An 18706-nucleotide genomic window follows, 5' to 3' on the forward strand; every position below is an offset into this window, starting at 1 on the left:
TTTAATGCTTTACTGGGTGGTTGCCCTGCACACTTACCCGTCGTTTTGTTTGCCTCCTGCACAAAAAAAAAATAATCCTGTAAAATAAAAAGGTAAACTACTGGCAGCTGTGGTTGCCAGCATCATACCGTAAAAATATGGTGTGTTACTGTTTTTGAAATTAACAGCTAAATACTGTATTGTCAGCTGCAGTTTAAAACTTTAATTTAACAGCTATAGACCATTTCACAAGATGTAAACAACACTGGTCCAGAAGCACTTCCTGTTTCAGTTTTTTAACACTACATAAAAGCTGGGATAAAATACAACCAACAGAACATATAAAACTGAATCAAAAAGTTAAACAAACATCTTTAAGATGTTTTCTTTACATGTGAAATAAAGAGAACAGTTACAAACTGAAACAGGAAGTGCTTCTGGACCAGTGTTGTTTACATCTTGTGAAATGGTCTATATGCTCGAACACAAAAACAGTAACACGCCGTATTTTTACGGTATGATGCTGGCAACCACAGCTGCCATTAGTTTACCGTTTTTTTTTTTTTTTTCAGGATTATTTTTTTACAGTGTAGAAAATAAAGCCTGCACAGTATAATACTGTCAGCTGTTCGGCTGCCATTATATAGTTATATGAGTGTTCCTGCTGTATTAGTATAAAGTGTATTAAAGTACTGTAAAACATGATCTTTACATTATAACACTACTAGAATCTGACAATTTAAAATTTCCATTTTAAAAATAAAAAAACACTTGCTTGCATACAAATGGCTTACACAAAATATGACCTTAAAAAATACTTTTATTAAAGCTAATAAGATATCAAATCTTCAATGAATGAAGAGAAACTGGGCAACTCAATACTCTGACTTCACATAAACATCTGCGAGCAGAACAGAATGCTGTGATGTTACAAACATCTGGTTACAGAGCTCAATGCTATGACTGTAAACATCTGGTTACTGAACTTAATACTAGGGGTGGGCGATATTGACAAAAATTGATATCTCAATATTTTTTTTCAATATCTTGATATCGATATCCAGACGATATTTTTGCAGTCCTTCAAAGAAATGTGTGCAAACTGGCAAAGAAGGTCCAGTTGGTCTTTTGACTTTCTGCATTTGACCTATTATTGTATAGAATTACTAGTACATAAAGATATGAGACATTATTGATTTAAACATGAACCAAATTACAGTGCTAAATATTTATTGTAATCATTAAGAACAGTGCCTTTTCAGTACAATATTTGTACGAAGCAAACAGTACTCTATTAGGAATAGACATGCTTTTGAAATTACAAAACACTTTTTTGGTAAACACCAGTGTAAACTGTAGTGTAAACATGCAGTAGAGGTGGTCAGTAACAAAGTAAATTTACTTCAGTTGATCTGTACTTTACTTGAGTTTTTTTTTTTTGAGAACTGATTAGTTTTATGCCTCTATATTTTAAAGATTAATATAATACTTTCTACTCTCTCCCACATTTTTCTAAAGGTTACAAAGTAAAAAGCATGAAAGTATTTTCTACAGCAAGTGATACTAGTTGTACTTGTACTCAAGTATTAAATTATGCACTTTGATCAACACTGGTAATAAGTTTATTAAACTGCACTGTCTGTAATATAAAATGAACATAAAGACCAAAATGTAGATGTCTGTAATATACATATAAAACTCAAACTTTTACTTTTAAACTTAAGTAATTATAAACTTCCACATAAAAAAGTTTGAGTTTTCCACCAATTTAATGGATCTGTGTCACTGTCTATAGAAAAAAAAGGTATGGAAGAATGTTTCATGTAGAAATTATGACTCTCATCACAAAAATGTCCAAAACAATGAATTCTCTTTTATTTACACATTTAAAGTTGCATAATTTTTTTTTAAAGTGAAAAAAATTCAACAAGAATATATATATATATATATATATATATATATATATATATATATATATAACTTTGCAGTCAATCGGCAGGCGTAGGATTGGGCACGCTTTTGTTTTACGTCAAACAGTTTAACCAAATAAAGTTGAAAATGTATTTTATTTATTGCCCCAATATTTTGGAGATATTCAGATGAAATAAGATGAATATATCTATTAGTTACACCACACGTTGAAATCAGACATTTTGATCTACAAATTCCTAAAGAGTTTACAATACTTTTTTTTCTTTTTTTACAATGCTTTGTAATATGAAGATCAAGATTATCGACTTTATCCATGTCTAAATACCACTCACGCAGGCTTATATTTTGGTAAGAATCTCTTGAAAAAAAATCTAAATGGTATTGATAACATTTGAATCTATAACTCATCCGTTAAATTAATATTTGAATGTGTTTTTCTTTATGCATATTTCTACAAGTTGTAGCGTGCGGACAGGACTTTTATTTTGGTGTGGCGATGTGACGTCACAAAGCTGCGCCACACTCCTGCGTTTGGTGTGATTCGACCCTGGATTCGACTGAAGAAAGGTTTGTGTTTTTAATCATTTAAAGTGAGCATGCAGGAGGAAGATATTATCTCTAGAATGAGATATGGACATGTATGATTGAACAGCACATTCGTTATTATGAGGAAACATGCTGATGGTAACTGTGCGTGTGGTAATCAATGAACATGTTATCTAGAACACATTGTGATTGTCCTAAATACAATCAGTAAAGAAAAACACTGATAGAACAGTTTGTGGAAGTAAAGATAAGACTGAATGTTAATGATATATTGCAAAGAAATTCTGAGGAACAATGTTTGAGATGTAATTTTTTCTTACTTGAAAACAACAGTATTATTCCATAGAGAGTGTACTGCTAGGATGTAGAGTTCAGACCCACACTCCTATTCAGACGACAACGCACTGAAAAGCTGTTTGCCAACCACACACACACACAAAAAGAAGAAGAATCATCATTTAAAATGTTTAATACTAAGCAACCTGGTCAAACGGTCTACAATGAAATTAATTAATTACTGGTAAATGTACCATTGTGTATAAAGGAGTAAATCGCATTCACGCATGAGTTATTGTGTCTCATTTTGCTCCCTTTATCGCGAATACAAATGTAGTTTGTATGATTTTTGTTTTAGTTTTTTCTTTTATTAATTTATGTTTAGTTTTGAGTGTTTTTTGTCTAATAAGGTGAGTCAAGTCTCCTTTATATAGTGCTTTTCGCAATGCAGATTGTTTTAAATTGTCAAACTTAATTCAGTGATGGTTCGTTTTTTTTGTTGTGAAAAATATATATAGGCTGATCATTATTGTTGTATTTTAAGTGTCCCTAACAAAGCAACAAAGGCAAAGTCTATTAGGTCCCTCCACACTACTGCATTTTCATTTAAAAGCGGAGAATTAAAACGAATACAAACTCCGTCCTCTCCAGTGTTTTATCTGTGTATTACAATTGATCTTGTCCACATTAAAAACGACTGAAAACGCGAATCATAGACCATTCACAAACACTGGGCCGGCGTGCGCCTGTGTAAACAGGAAACGGATTGACTTGATGGCTGGCTGACGAATCAGGGAAGGACACGTCATGACTGACACCCAATCATAGAACCGAGCATGAGCCTCTGCGTCAGTGTGTCCTAAATTAATCCGTTTTGGGTCTTCGTTTTTTCCGTTTTAGTCAGGACGGGAGGTGCAAACGTAGCAAAAGGTCTCCGTTTTCAAATGAAAACGCAGTTGTGTGGACTGGGCCTTACTCTCACTCTGACTGACTCTCTGAAAAGTGAACTGAACTAGATCTGATTGGGACATTCACAGAGATTTAGTGTGGATTTATTTTTCTTTCTGTTAATTATTCTCATTTTAAACAGAAAAACACCTGGTGAAGTGACTGAGAGCCGCGTGACTCACCATTACAAAGATGGCATTTATTAAAGAGGAGAGTGAAGACATGAAGGTTGAAGAAACATTCAGTGAAGACATAAAGATTTTAGAAACATTTAGTATGAAACAAGAAGAAACCGAGGAACAAACAAAGATGGCGTTTATTAAAGAGGAGAGTGAAGACATGCAGATTGAAGAAACATTCAGTGTGAAACAAGAAGAAACTGAGAAACAAACAGGTCAGTTTCATTCTCACAGCTGAAATCAGTCATTTGATTCTTATTAAAAATGTCCAGCTCTACAGAAATTAAAGATATTTTTGAAGAATGTCAAATGAGTTTCCTAATTAAGGTGGTTTTATTTATTCGTGTCGGATAGACATGTTGAGATCACATGACCAGACAAATGCTAATGTTGCCTCCACCTGACAAAAAACAACTTCCATTTGTTATTATGACACACATTAAATTATGAAAAAAATAACATATAAATAGCATTTTACAATTACTTGTGTTTAGGGCTGGGTACCGAGTTCGGTACTTTTTATTGCCTCGGTACTACCGAGTATCGAAACATGTCTTGTTTTTCGGTACCAAATTTCGGTACCTAATCTCGTCAACGTCAGTGAAACAATAAGCATGCAGCATGATTGGCTGTGGTGGAAAATACTAGTTTATGCGGCTGCCCAGAGACGTAGCTCGCACGTGAGCCTGTAGTGTGTGTGTGCGTGTGTGCTTCACAGTCTTTGGTGTGTGCGTGTAAGCATCCCAACCCAGATGGATAGAAAATATGTGGAAATAATCCAAAGTGTAACTATGACCCAGACTCGATGCCAGAAGCATGCAATGATATATTTTCGACAAGATAATTGCTGCCAAGACCAGTAACGCGGTAAATCTGATATGCGCACAGACACTTGAGAGTAGAAATTTTATCTGTCTTCGACTGCAAGAACTGGAGCGCGTCACAAATAAAACCGAAACTCAGCATATAGGATACTTGCCTCATAGAGATGAGAAATAGCCCTATAGATGGTCAAAATATGTTTACTTTTAAACAAAACATCTAGAAATAAATAGTTTGATTACCTAATCTATATAGGCGCGCGCATTCACTACTGCTGGAATGACGAGTATGAGTTTGTTGCCAGCAGACTTATTAAACACTTGTTCATTAATAAAAAATTAAAATGTATCTTTGCTGTTGTTTCCCAACACATCCATAATCATTAGGCTACTGTTGCCAGATCTTTGCGGCAAGATTCATGTGTGCTGAGCGCGAGGCATAAATCCCGCCCCCAGTCGCCTATATTTGATTTAATTCTCTCATTCAGTTTCATTGTTAAACAGTGCATTAAGATAAGGCAGAAACAATGAGCTCATTGAGGTAAAGAATACATGTTGTTAAATGATTAGGAAACATAGAAAACTTTAGCTTTTGGTGCTTTATACTCAAAATATGAGTGTGAAAAAGTCAACAAACTGAAAAATAAAACAAAAATTTAGGTACTATTATATTTTTAAAACTGGTTTACATAAAATTGGTATCGAAAAAGGTATCGTTCAGGAACCGGTATCGGTATCGAACATTTTGTTACGATACCCAGCCCTACTTGTGTAACATTAAACCCCAAATCAACTTCTAATTTGAAAATTTTATTGCTTAAAGGGGTGGTTCGAAATTTTGGACATCGGGCCTCATTTCCAAGTGAGCCTTAGTGTTTTTAAAAAATTGCATTCAGTCGTTCGAGTTGCATAGTTCGCCGGTAGTAGGCTAGCGTGAGTCAGTCAACGGTAACTTTTACCATGCCATTAAACCGGTTTTACCCACTCCACAGTACACCAAAACCAAATCAATTATAACGCCAGACTATCGATGTAAGTGTCTGTTGAGAGAATAATGTTAGAAATCAAACTATCCTTTCATTGCATTGCAATAGTTATATTGTTCTACCCATATTTATTAGCACAGTCTACAGCAGCGACGGAGTCATATGAAGTTACCTAGGAAACCGAGTATTTACCTGCCACTGACACTCATCACTAAAGAAACAGAGTATAATTTATGATGTGTTGTGATCGGTTGTGAGAAGACGTGAGAGTGCATGCTCTCTCTGTCTCTGCTCATTACGTGCCCAATCAAGCACTGCAGTCGCTATTCTACATCAATGACAGATCAAAATAGGCTTAGGCGGGACAGAAATTTGCTTTTGCGCCGCCAAAAAAGCGGACGATCGGCCTCTATCAGCCACACCAGACGTGTAAAAGAGACAGGCGTCTAGGACTTTGCCATTATTTGAAGTTTTACGGTCTTCACTTAGTTACACTGTCACTCTACAAAATGCATTGAACTGTTACGTATTCTCCACTAACGTTGTCCGTGTGTTATGAAAGGGCTAGCTTCATCAGCTAGAGTAGCCTAACAAAATATATTACTTATACATCTGTAGCTGTTGGTGCATCTGGAAAGACGGCTGGACTGAATTCCCTGTCATAAACCTGTGACCGTTTCGATTAATGGTTCTTTAAAGTCGTCTGGTCTAAAATGGTCACTGCAAATCAATTTTTTAGATTCCCTGCCGGTGTCTCCTTGTCCAAGCCTGCAGAAATAATACAAAGTTGCTACTTGCTAGCAAGATGTCCCGACTGTCATGCGCTTCTGTTCTGTGTTTACTTTTTGACGCAGTAACGTTACTACTAAGAGTGAAGTAAAATTCCGCCGCTGCTAAGAAACTAGTTCCTGTAAATGTAATGCAATCATTGAGATGAAAAGGATAGTTTGATTTCTAAAATTATTCTATCAACAGACACTTACATCGCTAGTCTGGCGTTATAATTGATTTGATTTTAGTGTACTGTGGAGTGGGTTAAACTATTTTGGCATGCTAAAAGTTACTGTTGACTCGCGCTAGCCTAGCACCGGCAAACTATGCAATTAAAATGGTCTCCACAGATAAATAACACTAAGGCTCACTTGGAAATGAGGCCCGATGTCCAAAATTCCAAACCACCCCTTTAATTTTACAGCAGTATCAAACAAAATCCTTATTTTGTATAATCAAATACTGGCTGGGTTTTTTTTTTTATACGTGCAGGGGTATTTGGTACAAAAAAAAAAAGATCTTTTGAAAATGATTTACCTCGAAATTCACTAGTAATGTATCTGCCATTGCCATTAGCCCTGGACAGGCTCAGACTACAGATTATGGTGGACTACTTGAAATGGCAATACCAAGAAATGTTACTCACTATAATATGGTGCAAACACTTAACATTTAGGCTGCTTTTCATATCAAGTGCTGCTGGTTAGCTTTGTCCTTGACAGGGTCCAAGATGACCTACAATCCAAGACGTGACATTTTCTGAAATTTTAATCAAAAGATATGGTAAATTAAATACTAGTTAATTACCGTAATTTCCGGACTATAAGCCGCAACTTTTTTCCCACACTTTGAACCTCGCGGCTTAAACAATGACGTGGCTAATATATTGATATTTTTTTTCCACTTTCAATAAAAAAAAGAAAGAAAGAAAGAAAAAAACACATTCTGTGATGTGCTCAGTTTTTTGGCGGCATGAAGCTTTAATTACCGTAGACCAATGAAATTGCCGAACGGGTTTAGGTCAAACTACTTTTTTGTGTACTGTTTAGATTACATCGAGCACGCTCAAACTTCCCATCATTCTGCTAACGGTAGTCATTTTGTCACCCTCATCATAGCAGAAACACGGAGAAATGCATATGATGCAGCTTTCAAGTTGAAGGCGATTGATCTGGCTGCTGAAAAAGGAAATCGAGCTGCTGCACGGGAGCTTGGTCTTAATGAGTCGATGATAAGACGTTGGAAACAGCAGCGTGAGGAATTGACTCAGTGCAAAAAGACGACTAAAGCTTTCAGAGGGAACAAAAGCAGATGGCCTGAACTAGAAAATGAGCTCGAAGACTGGGTAAATAAACAGAGAGCAGACGGCCGAGGTGTTTCAACTGTGCAGATCCGACTAAAAGCCAAAAGAATCGCCACCGCAATGAAGTTAGAGGATTTTAGTGGTGGACCATCGTGGTGTCTCAGATTTATGAGACGCAAAGGCCTGTCTATCAGGGTACTGACGAGTCTGTGTCAGCAGCTCCCTCCCGACTACAAGGAAAAAGTTTCAAACTTCCACAAATTCACTGATGCAAAGATAGCGGCGCATTCCATTGGCCTGCATAACATCATAACTATGGATGAGGTTCCTCTGACTTTTGACCTGCCTCTCACTCGGACTGTCAACAGGAAAGGTGAATCATCCGTCACGCTGAAAACAAACGGGCATGAAAAAACGCACTTCACCTGTGTTCTGAGCTGCACGGCATCGGGAGAAAAGCTTCCACCGATGGTGATTTTTAAATGCACAACGATGCCAAAAGAAAATTTCCCGATAGGAATTGTTGTGAAAGCGAACAAGGAAGGATGGATGACGGAAAGCCTAATGCATGAATGGCATACGGAGTGTTACGGCAAGCGACCGGGAGGATTGTTTCACAGGAACAAGGCATTGCTCGTTTTGGACAGCATGAGGGCCCACATTACAGATTCGGTGAAAGAAGCCATCAAGAGGTCAAACTCAATTCCAGCTGTGATTCCTGGGGGCACAACAAAGTATTTGCATCCACTCGACATCAATGTGAATCGTGCATTTAAGGTGGCGCTCCGTGTTCAGTGGGAGGCTTGGATGACAAGACGGGAGAAATCCTTCACTAAAACGGGCCGCATTCGAAGAGCAACTTATGGTCAAGTCTGCCAGTGGGTCCTGACAGCGTGGAACAATGTCAAAAAATCCACTATCATCAACGGGTTTCGAAAGGCTGGACTGCTGCGTGTTGAAGAGGGATCAGCGGGGGATTTGCCTCCGGATGAAAGTGACGAGAGCGACAATGAAAACGATCCAATATCGGATGAAGCAATTCTGAGGCGCTTCAACTCCGACACCGAAGGAGAAGACTTCGATGGTTTCAGTGCACAGGAGGAGGAAGATAGAAAGACCAATTACTTTCTTGGTAGGCTACTGTTTACTACTATTTTTTTATTTTTTGTTACAAGCCGTGTTTCGTTAAAGCCTATTTATTTTTGTGATAAGCTGTGTTTCGTTAAAACCTGTGCAAAATCCATTTGTTTCAATGAACCGGTAGGCACCTGCGGCTTATAGACATGTATGGCTTATTTATGTTCAAAATAATATTTTTTTTTTAATTCAGAGGGTGCGGCTTATATTCAGGTGCGCTCAATAGTCCGGAAATTACAGTAATCTAAATTAGGAAGAATACAAAGACAGTGCCGCTGCACATTTAAGAGTAGGGGTTGAACGACTTCAGATTTTTTGAAGTCGACTGTTATGACATCAAAGTTGAGTTGACGTCGACTAGTCGCTGACGTCATTCATAAAAACACAAGAGATGTGACAGATTTGCGACATGCCACAATTTGCAATTAACAGAAGATTATACAGACGCTGACCGCTCATAATGGGGCAGTTTACACCTGGACACATAAATGTTTACGCATCCGATCTTCAAACAACGCGCTATATGCAGATTTAACGGAGTTCACGTCACCGAAAGCAACAGTAATGAGCTGCATTTTATTGATCATCAGCTAATTTCACAATCAAAGACCGCAATAAGAGAGACGGCACTGGTAAGATCATTTTGTTTCTTTACTTTTAACGAAGATGATTGTGTGTTAAGCGTCTGTGACTTACTTTCGCTTTGATTTACGATAGTTTGCACGTTGGCTTTATGAATAGGTGCTCAGCTGCGGTGCGTGTTATAGCTTCGTCATATAATGAATATAATAGCACAGGCTGCTCTCACACGTTTTATTTCAGCATTTTTGGGAGAAGTCCAATTTACGCGGTTTCAACAACCAGATGCCTTTACACGAGTCCAGTTTCGTCTGTAAAGCGGCTCAGACCTCCCCATGAAGTGGTTTGAGCGATCGGATTTAAATCCGTCTCCAATGCGTTTCGGAGGGCATTTAGCTTACACCTGGTCTTTTCACGATCGGATAGCAATCAGATCACAGAAACACGTGAAGTGACCAGATGTAGCTAAACAGCCCGCTGTGTACATCATCATTTGGACTTGTCGGCGATTCAAAATCCTGCTGTGTGAAACGTGTTCTGACTGAAAACTACATCTGCTATTACCGACAGCCAATGAGAGAGCAAGATACAGAGAAGTGGGGAGTTCGGGGAGGAGTTATAGATCACATATCAACATGGCATTGTTTCTGAAAAAGACTTTCTCTCGGCCTATTTGGACCCTAGAAATGGAAGAAAAATTAGTAGAAATTTGGCAGGCGCACTCGTGTCTGTTTGACGTTTCATCTGAGCTGTACCACAACTGGGTCGAAAAAGAAAAAAGTCTCACAGGAGAACTCTGGTCTTGCACGTGTGAGGTCTTGTTGTTTTCTTGTCACATCTCACGTGTGTTTGTTGTGAAACGTGTAGTTTTCCCGCAGCATGCTAGACAGAGTTGTCGCGATTCTATTGTAAAGTCATGCAGACCTACAATCTAAGACGTGACATTTTCTCAAATTTTAATCAAGAGAAATAATGGTGAATTAAATACTAGTTAATTACCGTAATTTCCAGACTATAAGCCGCAACTTTTTTCCCACGCTTTGAAGCTTAAACAATGATGCGGCTAATATATTGATTTTTCCCGCTTTCAATTTAAAAAAAAAACACACATTCTGTGACTTGCTCAGTTTTTTGGCAGCATGAAGCTTTAATTACCATAGACCAATGAAATTGCCGAACGGGTTTAGGTCAAACTACTTTATGTACTGTTTAGATTACATCGAGCAAGCTCAAACTTCCCATCATTCTGCTAACGGTAGTCATTTTGTCACCCTCATCATAGCAGAGACACGGAGAAATGCATATGATGCAGCTTTCAAGTTGAAGGCGATTGATCTGGCTGCTGAAAAAGGAAATCGAGCTGCTGCACGGGAGCTTGGTCTTAATGAGTCGATGATAAGACGTTGGAAACAGCAGCGCGAGGATTTGACTCAGTGCAAAAAGACGACTAAAGCTTTCAGAGGGAACAAAAGCAGATGGCCTGAACTAGAAAATGAGCTCGAAGACTGGGTCAACACACAGAGAGCAGGCGGCCGAGGTGTTTCAACTGTGCAGATCCGACTAAAAGCCAAAAGAATCGCCACCGCAATGAAGTTAGAGGATTTTAGAGGTGGACCATCGTGGTGTCTCAGATTTATGAGACGCAAAGGCCTGTCTATCAGGGTACGGACGAGTCTGTGTCAGCAGCTCCCTCCCGACTACGAGGAAAAAGTTTCAAACTTCCACAAATTCACTGATGCAAAGATAGCGGCGCATTCCATTGGCCCGCAAGACATCATAAATATGGATGAGGTTCCTCTGACTTTTGACCTGCCTCTCACTCGGACTGTCAACAGGAAAGGTGAATCATCCGTCACGCTGAAAACAAACGGGCATGAAAAAACGCACTTCACCTGTGTTCTGAGCTGCACAGCATCGGGAGAAAAGCTTCCACCGATGGTGATTTTTAAAAGCACAACGATGCCAAAAGAAAATTTCCCGATAGGAATTGTTGTGAAAGTGAACAAGGAAGGATGGATGACGGAAAGCCTAATGCATGAATGGCATACGGAGTGTTACGGCAAGCGACCGGGGGGATTCTTTCAAAGAAACAAGGCATTGCTCGTTTTGGACAGCATGAGGGCCCACATTACAGATTCGGTGAAAGAAGCCATCAAGAGGTCAAACTCAATTCCAGCTGTGATTCCTGGGGGCACAACAAAGTACTTGCATCCACTCGACATCAATGTGAATCGTGCATTTAAGGTGGCGCTCCGTGTTCAGTGGGAGGCTTGGATGACAAAAGGGGAGAAATCTTTCACTAAAACGGGCCGCATTCGAAGAGCAACTTATGGTCAAGTCTGCCAGTGGGTCCTGACAGCGTGGAACAATGTCAAAAAATCCACTATCATCAACGGGTTTCGAAAGGCTGGACTGCTGCGTGTTGAAGAGGGATCAGTGGGGGATTTGCCTCCGGATGAAAGTGACGAGAGCGACAATGAAAACAATCCAACATCGGATGAAGCAATTCTGAGGCTATTCAACTCTGACACCGAAGGAGAAGACTTCGATGGTTTCAGTGCACAGGAGGAGGAAGATGGTGACCAATGACTTTCTTGGTAGGCCACTGTTTACTGCTATTTTTTTATTTTTTTTAAAAGTCGTGTTTCGTTAAAGCCTATTTATTTTTGTGATAAGCTCTGTTTCGTTAAAGCCTATTTATTTTTGTGTTAAGCTGTGTTTCGTTAAAGCCTATTTATTTTTGTTACAAGCCGTGTTTCGTAAAAGCCTGTGTAAAGTACATTGTTTCAATGTACCGGTAGACACCTGCGGCAACAGACGTGCGGCTTATTTATGTTCAAAATTATTTTTTCAGAGTGTGTGGCTTGTATTCAGGTGCCTTTAATAGTCCGGAAATTACGGTAATCTAAATTAGGAAGTATACAAAGACAGTGGTGCCGCACATTTAAGAGTGGCCTTTTATTGTGGCCAGCCTAAGGCACACCTGTGCAATAATTTTGCGTGCCATTGCATCTCTGTTATAGTGCACGCCACAGACGGTCCGGCCACTTGACTTCCGTGCTTCAGAGTTCCGTCTTTCGCGTTCCGTCAATATTACGTTATTATAAATATATATCAAAAAATGACAATTAATTTTTTGGACATTTGTGAATTGATTCAGGATCGTCCACATCGCAATGCATCGGAGAATAAATTTTTTACCCCACCCCTATGAAGTATCCATGTATCCATAGTAGGCCTGTGCAGTGCGCAGCCACACGTGTTAAAGTAAACAAATCAGCCCGTGATAGTTCTTATTTGGCCTCTAGAGGCCGCTCTCGCTCTGTATAATGCCAACAGTCCCTTCCAAGTGCTCTCATACTGTGTAATGACAGCATACTCCTCTGACCCACTCCAGTAACTGACGGAACTCGGTAAAACTATCGGTATGGATTTTTGCCGATAACCAATAATCACACCAATCAACTTTCGGTACCGATATGTCGGCAAAACCGATGAATCGGTCGACCTCTAAATGTTGAAGTAGCGGCTGGAGGAGGAACTGTGTCCATGGCTCCCTTTGCCAGTCACCAACGTGTTGACTATGCCCCAACACGGTGGTCTGCGAGCGAATTAGAGCGAGTAACTTCATCTCACCGTGTCCAGTACCCATTTTGACCTGCAGGGTGCTGCCGATACTCAGGGGCTGGCTTTTGCTGAGTAGTGGCAGCCACTTGCTTGGCTGGCTGCTGAGTTGGCACTGTTTTTTGGCAACTTTGGAGCTGGAGTTCATGGCCTGCGATGACTTCGCTGCTGTGACGCATTCTGCAAAGTCTTCTACCGTGGGGCCACAGAGACCAGTGAGTGGTGAGTGGAGAAAGTTGTTTTGTTTTGTTTTTTCAGTCAGATTGAGCATTTTTTAATACGTGGTTCGTTATAACTGACGTACTTGACTACCTTCTATATTACTTTCTCCCTCCCGCAACATTTATGTTTTGTCCTGCCCCCGCCCGCAAATAGACTTTTTTTTCTGTACCTCCAAATACTTTCAAGTTAACCTACTTGCCACCATATGCATCAGCATAAATGCTCCTCATAAATTATTTGCTATTAAAGTATTAACACACAAACTACTGTTAATTTAACATAAAATCAAGCAGGCTACTGCATGCATGGTCTGGCATGACTGAATGCGCGCAAAGTGCGTAGGGCCCTATGATTTCCGCCATCACAGAATTGCGGAATTGGCCAATTAACCTGGAATCTAGTGTTAATGCGGAATTTCGTGGAATTTTACATATTTGGTTTGAAATTCTGTTTTTGTGTGGGAGAAGAACGTATTATCTGGTGAAAATGCAGACCGGGGGAAGTAAATCTGGGCGACTCAACGCCCCCAACCCATCATTTCAGCTACAATGACGAAATCAAAACAATGAAACCATGGTGAAGTGGCTCTGCTTTCGTCTGCAAAAAGTAAAGAAACTCGACGCTATACCTAAGCCGTCAGTGCCGAGCCGAGAAGTTCGCACATGACTTATGCAGCGTTTCCCACACATAGACTAATTTGCCGCCACATACTGCGTTTCATTTTTTTACACTATTTAAAACACGCAGCGTATTCTTTCAGTTGTATTTCCCTGCTCTCCCTCCGTCTCACATAAACACACACACAATGTGCACACCACATCTGTCTATGAGACGCCGGACTAGACAAAAATGAAGCGAACTCCGTGAGCGACACTGGGAGAGAGAGAGAGACAGATTGTGACTTTATTTAAATGTATATAAACTAATTTAATTCATATTACTGGACAGTTTAAAGCTCATAACCATATTTTGTTTTTACTTGTAGAGTGCAGTGATATGTTGCATCATGCAGTATTTGTCCTGAAAAGGCTACTGAGCAAATGTCTATTATATCAAAAAATTTAAGGTCATTCCTAATTTATTTGTATTTTTAAATACATTTTAATCATTAACTTTAAAAGGACACTATTTTTACGTCTAAAATAACAGTCAAGGGTAAAAAAAAAACTTTACGGAATTTGGGAAAAAATAAAACAGATTTCATAGGGTCCTAAGTGCACTCCCTTAATAATTCCTAAAAAAGCTGACATCAGTTCATTGCGATCTCACACATCTCTGTTATTATCACTAAAGCTGACTGCACAATGAATCTTTCATAATATCTACACTTAGTTTGATATAATCAGAGTATTTGCCAGCATACAGAATTCAGCACTGAACAAAATGTCTGTTTTGAGTTGTGAGGAGAGTCTATCTTAAATGCTTCTGATTGGCCATTGCGTTCCTAGAAATCAACACACGTCTGTCATTGGCTACATCGCTCAATGCTACTCACTCCGCTGTCACTTCTGACACCATGTTGTGTTCTAGTGTCCTCTTATGTTTAATTGCATCTTACCACTATATTTAATAACACTCTATGAGATGAAACTCTGTACATCCTTCTTTACTGAACTCTTCACAACAACCCCCAGACCCAAGCAATCAACAGATGACCTGTCTAACACATAAGTCAACTTAATCAGACACAGAAAGTGTCAAACCAAATCCACCACAGTGTTTACAGAGTTGAAGTCTAACTATTAGTTTGCTTGTCGGGTGAGAGGTATTGTGGATTATTTATCAAATATAGTAAATAATTGTCACTACATATTTAACACATTTTTTAAGTGGGTATAGGATCTAGTTGTTAAATTTTATTTGTCTTTTTTGCCTTAGACCTGATGGTGCTGAAAGAGGAGAAACAAGAACCGAATGAAATGGAAGAGAACAATCAATATGAGAATCTTCATAATTTCCCAACTGAAATAAAATCTTTTAGTTGCTCACAAACTGAAAAGACTTCATCACAAGAAAAAGCTCAAAAGACAGAAACTAAAAGTTGTTTCATCTGCCAACACTGTGGAGACAGATTCACTCGAACAGCAAGCCTCAACAGGCACATGAGCATTCACAATAAAGAGAAGGGTTACACCTGCTATCAGTGTGAAAAGAGTTTTGATCAACTTCATGACCTTAAAGTCCACATGGAAGATCACCAGGGAAATAAGCCATGCATCTGCCTACAGTGCGGAATGAGATTCAGACAAAAAAGACACCTTAATAACCACATGAGGATTCACAATAAAGGGAAGCATTACCCCTGCCAACTGTGTGAAAAGAGTTTCAGTCAGGAAAAAAGCCTTGAAGTTCACATGGAGAAAAAGCCGTACGCCTGCCAACAGTGTGGAAAGCGATTCAACCGAAAAGGACATCTTAAGAACGACATGAGAATTCACACTAAAGACAAGCCTTACACCTGCAAACAGTGTGGAAAGAGTTTTGATCTACATGGAAACCTTAAAGTCCACATGAGAGTTCACACTGGAGAGAAACCCTACACGTGCCCTCAGTGTGGAAAGAGTTTCAGTCAACATGGAAACCTTGAAGTCCACATGAGAGTTCACACTGGAGAGAAGCCTTTCACTTGCAAACAGTGTGGAAAGAGTTTCAACCAAAAAGTAAACCTTAGAATGCACATGGTCGTTCACTCTGGAGAAAGCCCTTATACCTGTAAAGAGTGTGGAATAATTTTCACTTTAAAAGGAAACTATAAAAGGCACATGATAGTTCACACTGGAGAGAATCCTTTCACCTGCCAGCAGTGAGGACAAAGATTCAACCGAAAAGGAAACTTTAACATGCACATAAAAACTCGCACAGGAGAAAACCTTTCTGTATGTAATCGTGCTCTCTCTCACAAAATGTCTTTTGAATGAAAATGAAATGAAAAACGTCTAGTTTTGTTTTCTTCCACCCATTCTATTTTTCTGGCTGCTCTCTTAAGGGCCGGGTGTGCTCATTGTACCATGGCGTTGGACTATTTCCTTTAATCTTCTTTAAGCGCAAAGGAGCAACTGTGTCTAAAGTTTCTGTCACAATAATGAGTTCTTCGAAGCTATCTGGGATGCTGGCGAGATGAAACTGATCAGGAAGATTACTAATAAAGCAATCTTTAGTGGCAGAAGTGAGAGGTCTAACATTTGTAACAAAGTTTTACACATCAGACTGATCTCATGAAGTAGCGTGTGTATGACACGCCAATTCGTATTTCCATTTTTGGCGCGCTATCAAGACGCATAATCGCCTTTCAGCGTGTTTATGAACGCCGTTGACTTAACGTTATATAAATATATGACTTACCTCAACCCCGTCCCTAAACCTAACCGTCACTGGGGTTAATGGCATTTATGACTGTTCCCTTACCATCCTAGGTAAAAAAAAAAGATATGACTTACCTCAACCCCATCCCTAAACTTAACCGTGACTGGGGTTAATGGCATTTATGACTGGAGATTTGACTGTGTGTACAGACACGCGGAATGCGGACATTAATGGCGTAGACATAGACGCGGATAGCTCAAAATGCGTAGAGAACACGCCACCTGACTCGAAAGTGGCGTATATGTTTACGCAAAAGTCATGATGTCATGTTGTACACATATATAACAATTATCAAAAGCTTTTGGCTTTAAATCTCTTCCATATTTTTTTGTTAAGACACCTAATGTCACTTTAAGATGATACACAGGGGAACTTTTTGGGCAATGTTGCCATCAACGGGCAACCAGGTGAGACACAGGGCAACTAGTTAGGGCAATGGACAGTTGTCAGCGGCATATCAGAGAGGAGCAAATCAAATTGCCATGGATGCAGACACCAAAAAGATGGGTGTTAACTTTTGTAGCTGTCATTGTTGTCTTGGCTTCAACAATGATTTTACTTAAGTATCACTTTTAACAAAACTTTATTACATAAACTAATTGTAAATTACATGCATGCATTCCATCTTTTTTTCTTTTAGAATACTAGTAGCCTATAAAGCATATGATTAATGACTCAATAGTTTTTATTAAATTAGGCTAAATTACAGTTTTGTGATTGTAATATATAGACACACACACCTAAAGGAATCAACCAATTACATGGCAGTTGCTTCAATGCATTTAGGGGTGTGGTCCTGGTCAAGACAATCTCCTGAACTCTAAACTGAATGTCAGAGTGGGAAAGAAAGGTGATTTAAGCAATTTTAAGCGTGGCAGGGTTGTTGGTGCCAGACTGACTGGTCTGAGTATTTCACAATCTGCTATACATACTTGCATACACGCATACAACTCAATATGCGTATAGATAACACGTCACTTGACTTGAAAGTGGCGGGTATATTTACGCAAAAGTCATGATGTCGTGTTGCAAATGCAAACTATTACAATTAAATAAGTTAAATGACATGTTACTGTTCATACTACTATACATTCTCCATTTGTTTAAAATGCAGAATACAAAAGATAATAAATAAAATGTTACAATCAAATACATTTTTTGTTGTTCATTTTCAATTCAACTACCCAAATGCAAAATATAAAATACACAATGAAAGTTAAATTACTGTTTAATTATTATACATACTACTTCTCATCTTGGACCGTGTGAGCCAACTCTATTTTCTGCCTTTTCAGCTTATTCAGGTTTTCTTGGCAACTTTCTAAGTAATGTAAAAAACACTGTGTGGTGAAGAGACCTTTCTTTTCTGGAAACCCATAGCATACCGCATGGCCTCTTTAGCTTTATCAATTTTTTTTGGCTTTTTGTGCTCAGACACAGACTTTTTGTGGTGGAGTTGTAGGAGTGGATGTGGAAGGAAAAGATGTGATGTTCTCTGGGAACTAAGATGTTGAGGGAACAGCCAAAACTGTTGTCAAATTGTCAACTTTTTTCAGGGGTGCAGGGGTCATGTAGAAGGTGGTGATGGTGCAGTGGTTAAGATACATTCCTTTGGTGTGAGAGAGTTAGGGTTCGAATCCACTGTGAGACACCAATGTGTCCCTGAGCAAGACACGTAATTTTAGTTGCTCCAGAGACGTGCAACCTTTTACATATATAGCAATTTTAAGTCACTTTGGACAAAAGTTTCAGCTAATTGAATAAATATAAATGGAGAAAAGACAGAATGTGGTAATACTTTCACTTGGGGAGGTAAACCTCTTCACCTCCGTCCCCCGATTTGCTGCTCTTCAAAACCATAAAAAAGGAACATAATATTGTAAATAAATACTGTATAGATTATCACATAGGTTTTTTTTTGTTTGTTAGTTTTTGTATATGTACTGTTTATACACAGTTATATTATTAAGCAAAGTGGAATCAACTGTTGTAATTACAGCCATGGACACAAGTTAAGACTGGCCTTAGAAAAATTTACTT

The 18706-nt window shown here is 38.9% G+C and overlaps 1 protein-coding gene across 6 annotated transcripts in view; it reads left to right on the top strand.

The window, feature by feature from the left end:
* Positions 1–2408: 2408 nt before the first annotated feature.
* The window catches only part of LOC120489360 (uncharacterized), a 33346-nt gene continuing 17048 nt past the window's right edge, over positions 2409–18706 (top strand). For 2 of the 6 annotated variants that reach the window (XM_089126873.1, XM_089126872.1), the window contains exons 1-2: positions 2409–2478; positions 3824–4075. In XM_089126873.1, the coding sequence (XP_088982999.1) occupies positions 3874–4075 (202 nt within the window). In that variant the 5' untranslated portion in view covers positions 2409–2478; positions 3824–3873. Of the gene's footprint in view, positions 2479–3823; positions 4076–7556; positions 8874–10739; positions 12055–15181; positions 17821–18706 lie in introns of those variants that run through there. The other 4 variants (XM_039686109.2, XM_039686108.2, XM_089126871.1 and 1 more) reach the window with 4 other exon arrangements.

The sequence above is a fragment of the Pimephales promelas genome, chromosome 24, assembly GCF_988280905.1.
Source record: "Pimephales promelas chromosome 24, fPimPro1.hap1.1, whole genome shotgun sequence".
NCBI classification, from domain to species: Eukaryota; Metazoa; Chordata; class Actinopteri; order Cypriniformes; family Leuciscidae; genus Pimephales; species Pimephales promelas.